This window comes from Arvicola amphibius, chromosome 6, assembly GCF_903992535.2.
Source record: "Arvicola amphibius chromosome 6, mArvAmp1.2, whole genome shotgun sequence".
Classification (NCBI taxonomy): domain Eukaryota; kingdom Metazoa; phylum Chordata; class Mammalia; order Rodentia; family Cricetidae; genus Arvicola; species Arvicola amphibius.
Window position 1 is genome coordinate 144433804 of NC_052052.2, and position 7657 is coordinate 144441460.

At 47.6% G+C, this 7657-nt stretch overlaps 1 protein-coding gene across 3 annotated transcripts in view; it reads right to left on the reverse strand.

The window, feature by feature from the left end:
- The window catches only part of Kif13a (kinesin family member 13A), a 181403-nt gene extending 174185 nt beyond the window's left edge, over nt 1-7218 (reverse strand). For 2 of the 3 annotated variants that reach the window (XM_038333122.2, XM_038333120.1), the window contains exons 1-2: nt 7118-7218; nt 6757-6847 (exon numbers count right to left, since the gene is read on the reverse strand). In XM_038333122.2, the coding sequence (XP_038189050.1) occupies nt 6757-6847; nt 7118-7172 (146 nt within the window). In that variant the 5' untranslated portion in view covers nt 7173-7218. Of the gene's footprint in view, nt 1-6756; nt 6848-7117 lie in introns of those variants that run through there. The other variant, XM_038333123.1, reaches the window with a different exon arrangement.
- Nucleotides 7219-7657: the final 439 nt, after the last annotated feature.

Below are 7657 nucleotides of genomic sequence, written 5' to 3' on the forward strand. Positions count from 1 at the left end.
GAGTTCTGTGACTCTGAAGAAAGAGTCAGCTGTTAACATTTTGACTCTTTAGGTGGGGCTTCTATTTAGAATATAGAATTGAAGGCCAAAGAGGATAGAAGAATTAGGGAGAAATGACAACTTCCAAGAAGGATGCAAAGAATAAAGACCAAGTGTCTACACAGACCACCCCACTTTCCCTGAGGGTCTACGCGGACCACCCCACTTTCCCCTAGGGTCTACGTGGACCACCCCACTTTCCCTGAGGGTCTACACGGACCACCCCACTTTCCCTGAGGGTCTACGCGGACTACCCCACTTTCCCTGAGGGTCTACGCGGACCACCCCACTTTCCCTGAGGGTCTACGCGGACCACCCCACTTTTCCCGAGGGTCTACGCGGACCACCCAACTTTCCCCTAGGGTCTACGCGGACCACCCCACTTTCCCTGAGGGTCTACGCGGACTACCCCACTTTCCCTGAGGGTCTAGGCGGACCACCCCACTTTCCCTGAGGGTCTACGCGGACCACCCAACTTTCCCCTAGGGTCTACGCGGACCACCCCACTTTCCCTGAGGGTCTACACGGACCACCCCACTTTTCCTGAGGGTCTACCCGGACCACCCCACTTTCCCTTCCGCACCTTAAATCAACAAATCCAAGACTTACTCCTTTTTCCAAATGAAATTTTAGAGAAAGATACAAAAACCTGACTCCGTGTGTGTTACTATCGTGCATGGTAATGCCATCTAAACTAACTTCCAAAGAGGAATTTCTTTTCCTACCTTTCCAGTGTAAATTTCCTGAAAGATTTAAACGGTGATCTTCTTTTAAAAGGCCAGTGATGAATCTCACAGGTCAACCTTGTTTATTTATTTAAAATTATTTTTTTAGGAAGGTTCTTGTGTAACACAGGCTGTTTAGGAGAGGATGGCTTTAAAGCCCTAATCCTTCTGCCTCCGCCTCTAGAGCCCTGATTACAGGCATATACCACCACTCCTAGCTAAGTCAACTCTTGATTATTTGAAAATGTTTGCATACAGACTTTAGCACCATTTCCCTGCTGACTGCTCTGCTCTTGGTTCTAGATAATTCCCCACACTATTGAGATACAAAGTGATCAGAGCGTTTCTGTGTGTCCTGGCGACTTCTCAGCTGGTCTGTTTCCTTTGCAGAGAATGTTCTGGAAACAGCTTTAAATTCTAAACACATAAACACCATCTCTGCCCTGCCTCCCAGGAAGATCTGAGGAAAGGCAGCTTTGGCTGGCTAATTCTGGGAACCGTTGATATCTCTGGGATGCCTACTATTAGAGTTAACTTGTTGTTGTAAAGTTTCTTTAATATGTGAGTACACAGCACATGAAATTTTTTTCCTGACAGTTGAAAACAACCCATCTTTCCGATTTATCTTTGGATTTTGCCAGATTGGTAGACCAGTACATGAGCCAGCTTGGTGTCACACTCTGACTATCTTAGGGCCTTCCCCTGCCCCCCGACCTTACAGCCCAATAAGCATACACCTCCTAAATTAACTAGAATAAAACAATTTCTTAATAAAATTTTTGCAGTAGTAGTAGTAGTAGTAGTAATAAACCCTGATTAGAGGGGGTTTTCTTCCCTAGCATTTTGTTTTAAGCACAGCTAATGATCCTTATGAATGGGAGTCACTGAGAATAATGCACAAAGCTGCTGTTCTCACCTGCAGCCTTTACCTATGCTCTTACTTAAGCAGACAGGGGAGCTAAGCAAAGCTTTCAATAGTAAATAATCACACCAGCAGACAGAATTTACAAAATGCTTTCTGTGCGCTGGGAAGGAAGAGGTTGAGCACTGAAAACAAAGACAAAGGCTGCGCCCCTGTCCCACAGACACCAGCGTCTAGATGAGGTAAGGCTGCATATCAAAGATGTCTTTGACATAAGGGGCCAAACTGACGCACTGTGGTGGAGGGGGACAGAGTGCACAGAGAAAATGGTCAATAGCATCCTCAGACAGAGAACTACCACAAGCAAACAAGATACTATTTTTAAAAAATAGATTGTTGGGCGGTGGTGGTGCATACCTTTAATCCCAGCACTCAGAAGGCAGAGGCAGACAAATCTCTGTGAGTTCAAGGCCAGCCTGGTCTACAAGAGCTAGTTCCAGGACAGGCTCCAAAGCTACAGAGAAAAGAGAAACCCTGTCTCAGGAAAAACAAAACAAAACAAAACAACAACAACAACAAAAAAAAACCAACCCTGCTACATCCAATTCCCCCAAGTAATTTTTAAAACACTTTATGCCAGCTGATAATTGCTCTTAGTTTTCTTTTAAAAGTGAGATTTCAATGAAACTTTATTTTAAAACAAATTAAACATGCCAACAGCTAATGAAAATATCCCATTGCCATTCTCCTTCAAACTCCAATTCATGCAAGAAGAATGTGCCCTCCTGTACCAGTAAAACCTAAATTTACCTTGCACCCATATATCCAACCCTGTAATAACGCCAGAGAGATAGGTAACAACACTAAACGGACCAGAACTCAGGTCCTCAAAATGACTTCATAATGTGGAACCCTATTGACTCTTAAGGATCTGCCTTGCTAATTTTATATACTTGAACACACATATATATATGTGTGTATAATATATATAATAAGTATATATAATACTTGAACAGAGGAACCATTCTGGAAACATCCATCATATGTGTGAACTGGACCACACACTGTAGCTGGCTAAGCAGCAAGCATACATTCCCCATGGTCCACTGGGCACCTTGCAACATGGAAAGAATGGTCAGGAAAAGAACGACTTTGCTGCTCCCTTACTAGGAGTCTATATTCTACCTAGTTTGCCTTTTTGTTTTGACAGAATCTCACCATCAGCCCTTGCTAGTCTAGAACTCAGTATATAAACCAGGTTAGCCTCAAGCTCTAACCTGCCCCTGCCTCTGCTTTCTAAGCACTGGGATTGAAATCCCAGTCAGAATGGCTCTTTTCCTTCTCAGCTAGGAAGAGATATAAACTTCACTATGATGTTTCATGCCCAACTTACTGACATTAAGTTATAATAACATCTCCTAAGGAATGTGTTTTATTAGATTATTTTGCTGGTAACGTAAGAATCAGATGCATATCCCAACAACCCGTATCTTTAAAAACTACTCCTATCATCCAGGATAGATGTCAAAACAAATGAGTTTCCTATACGGGTACTAAAAGATATCAAAATACTTATTTAAATACACATAAGCAAGATACATGCTTCTGTGTGTTGGTATAGATATACTCCTATACTTTCCGAAAAATGAATCATAAATAAATGAGGAAAGAGCCAGACATGATGGCACAGGCCTGTAATCCACCACTTGGAAAACAAAGAGAATTGAGAGCTCAAGGACAGCCTCCACTACTTAGCACGCTCGAGGCTAGCATGAGCTACGCATGAGCTACATGAGACCTTGTGTCATACAAACCGAAATGAATGAAATAAAATAAACAGGGTGAGAGGATGGGAAAGTCGGGATGATGGCAGCAGAGCTGAGGAAAAGATTCTGCGTGGCATATTTCACCCATAAGGACACACTGGAGAGTCTCATTCAATCCCCACCCAAGGTAAACCGCCTGGCCAGCGCATCCCACCCCTCACCCCCACGTTCCTACAGAGAGAACTGCCCAGAAGCAATCCGCGGCAGGAATGCTTTCACTTTCCTTAATAAGGGACTTCGGCCTCCCCTTGCCAAGGGACCCTACCTAAAAGCGGCCCGATGCCAGCTGCCTCAGCAGGCTGCCTACCCTGGGTGGCAACTACAGCCTTTGTCACATGGCAGCTGTTCTACCTCAGGTGCTGTGTGGGGACTTGGGCACAAGGCAAACCAGTGCAAGCTACCTGCCTTCGGGGAGTGCACAGCCTCCAGCAAGACAGAAGTGGGGAATCACCAAACAATAGGATAGACACAAAGGCAAAGCACACCTCTGCCATCACTACAGTGCATTTAAAATATCTACCTCTTTCTTCCCACAACTCTCAATGGTGAGGGCCCTGGCATAAGCACCAATCCGCAGTTACCTTTGGTTCCCCTGGGCCAAGCCTGGTGCTGGCAGGAACTTTGTAAATGTGTCCCTATTAGCAATGCCACGGCCTTACAAGCAACAAAGCTGTACAAGTCTTGGCACTATAGATGGAGGAATGGTCCAAAAGGCCAGCTATGAACCTGGACCTATACAGGGTTAGAATGCTGGAATTTCAGCATCAAAACAAACATCTTCAGCCTGAGAAACCCTCTGATCTTTTGGCCTCCCCAAATGCAGTCCCATAAAAGACAGGTATGAAAGTGAAGCCTGTTCATTTTCCTAGAAGTCAGTCTATTTATTCTCTCTCGTTCTTACTGGTAAAACTAAAAACTTTGACTTGGTAACTCGGAGCTTCTGTGAATGCATGGGTAATCTTTTGCAACTTCAGAAAAACAATGCTTCTCAACCTGATAACAGGTTGCTGATATTTATTGAAGGACTTCTTACATTTCAAACCTGGGAATTCCCAGAAGATTTAATTACATTCTATGTATTCTACCTACTCAACCTTGTCCCAACCTGAGCTCTATCCAAAAACTGATCGACAGAAATGAATTGCAAATATACCATAAGGCACAGATGCGATTTCCAAGCCACAGCCCAAGGGAGGAATTGTTTCTATTTTTAAATGCACTGTCGCTTTAAGGGGAAGTTCCTGGAAGAAATATGAAACCAGCTGCAGAGTGGACATCAAAATGCACTTGGTGTCTTCATTCTGGCAAAGACAGTCATCCTGACCTGAAGGAAGCACCGCTGTGTTATCTCAGAAAGTACCCGGGCAGACCCATAGACCACCCATGGGCCACACAAAAAGTCGGATCTGTCAGCCCAGAACAATGGAGCACCCTGCGATTCAACACAATTTTTACAGCACCAGATAAGGGTCTACCCAAGTCAGCATGCCGATGGCGAATGCCCAGGTCACACTCCACAAACCTTCACCTAACGGATCTAATACAGTGGCCCTAAGAATGTCCAAGTGCTACTTTAACACTTAACCACCATCTACCCAGAGTTATCAATGCTCTGCCCCAAAACAACCTTTTTCTATACACAAACGACGAGGCTTCACTTCATTCAACAGCAGAGAACAGTAGCATTCTTTAGGGTTTAAGACAGGCAAGGAGAGCTGACGATAGTGGCTGGGAGTATATGTCCTACCTATGTCTGTGCTCCATCCTCAGCACCTCGGAATGAATGGATGAGTGGACGAATGAATGAATGAACACACTCACTCACACACACATACACCCAAACAAACATACATGGTTACAAATATTTAAAGAATGGGGATGAGTGGTAAGCGGGTACCAAGCCATGAAGTGAAACAAGAGCCGTCCACCTGCTCCCTAGGCTGCCTTGAAGAACCAGAGCCAAAGAAACGGTCTTCTGAAATAATACAAGATCCAGTTTTGGAAAAAAAATATAAGAGGCATCTATAAAATATACCATCTACACTGCTATCCATATGTCCAAATATACTGTAAAATATTTAATGTGCCTAAAAATACTGTCCAAGGATATAGCCATTACAATAAAAGTACTTGACACATCTTTAAAATAACTTAGCCATTAAATGCCACTATAAGAATCTGCTGGGGAAAGCAGAGTGTTCACAAAGTGAATGAAACACTCCAGGCTCAACACTAAAGTCAAAGAATCCCCTATCTTCTCTCTCCTAACAATCTTACCCCAAATTTAGCAAGGCTGGACTGCATCGCAGCTCCATTATAGAAGCAAGCAGCTGCCCCTTTTAGCAATAAAGTAACAACCCCTACTTCACAGTCTGTCTCAAGGAAACTCTAAAGAGTAAAATTCACTCCTTATGTAGCACTTCGATCAACAGGTGATTTTTCAGAGGCAAACGCATACTCATTTCCAAGCTGAATTGGAATAATCTCAGTTTTCTTTTCTATTTTTTTTTTTTACAAGCTCCTACAATGCCTATTTTTTCCTCAGGAGCTTACCAGAAAAATGTCAAATATTCACATTATTTTAGGGCATTTTCCCATACCATTGCATGGGACGCAGCAGAATTAATAAGGATCCCACAGTTACGACTTTTCAAATGCAAATGTCTTGCCATCTAGAAAATGCAGCCCTCTTTTAGACATTTCCCCATCCCTGTGTCTAAACAGCTACCATTCAGGGCTATATTTGTTTCCATGAAAATAAAAATCCCCGCACTACTTTCAGACACCATCTCAGCTCACCACCTCCAACAACCTAAAGATTTTAAAAGACCTAGCTTTGTACCAGGATGTCTGCTTTATCGGCTCTTAGACCCCATTTCACATACAACATCCCTAAGCCGTTCTGCTAAAGTGAACAAATAAGCCAGCATAAGAACAGCGGGCGCTGGACCCCATCAATAAGGCCTTGGGTTGGTCATTTGCACACTTCAGATAATCGGTTTTCCTATCTGTAAAATGTAGTCTGAGCTACACATCTCCAGTGCTCCATCCGGTCCCTTCTCGTTCTGGGAGCCTCTGAAGGCAGCCAGGAGAGGTGATTCTGGCCAGGGTTCCCTGCTGGGGGACACCGCTCTGGTTCCGAGGACAAGAAGAGAAGGACACAGAAAGAGGAGGGGACCCTGCACTTGCAACCGCTTCCCATATGAGCGTGGGACAAACTTGAAGCCACCCTTGCTAACAATGGGAACGCGCACTCGGGTTTTCCTGGCTCAAACTTGGCAGGAGCCAGCGGGGTGGGATTTACCTTTCTCCCTGCTTGGTGTTGGAAGGAGGAGGGTGCAGGACCGTCTGGTTCCCTTCCATCTCCACCACGCACTTGGTGTTCAGTTCCAGCTCTGAAAGCACAGGGGCAAGGAGACGTTGCAAAGTGGAGCATCCGCGGCCGCAGCCGGCGCGCGTGGCTCGGTCCCGGGCAGGCAAGGAGACGGCGCCCTGGGCACACAGTGGCGGCTGCCGGAGCCTGGGAGCTGCCTCCTCCCGGGGCCACGCTGGGCCATCACAGTGTCCCCGACCCCCGCCGCCCAGCAGTTTGCAAAGTTGCCTCCCCATACCCCCCGCCCTCGGCCCGAGCAGAAATGCAAAAGGAGCTGGGGAAAGCGGCTCACCTCTTCGGTTCATGGGCCGGACCCGGACGGCAACTTTTACCTTCGTATCCGACATGTTGGCGGCGCCCTGTTCCGCCCGCCGCGGCCCCTTCAAGCGCCGCGCCGCCGCCGCCGCAGCAGCAGCCGCGCGCCCCCCGAGCGCGGCCGCCGCCGCTCCGCCGAGAGCTCCGAGACGCAGCGCCGAGGCGCGCGGGCCATCCCGGGGGAGCGCGACGCGGGGCACGGCCGGGCCCGGGGAGGGGCGGGCGCGGGGCGGGGCGCGGCGGCGGGAGGAGGCCGCGGGCCCAGGCGCCTCTCTAGCCGCTCGGGCCGGGCCGTGCGCGCAGCACCGCGGCCCCTCGCGGCCGCCGGGAGCCGGGCAGCGTCGCCATCTTCCGCTCTGGGGGCCGCGCCCGGGATTACAGGCCGCTGCAAACGGGAACTGGGAGCCGAGAAGGGACGTTTTACAAAGGCGATCAGCCCTGGGCTCTGGGACCCGGCAAGAGGCGCCTGCAAAGGCAATCGGCCCCGGGCTCCGGGCTCCCGGCAGCTGGGACCCGA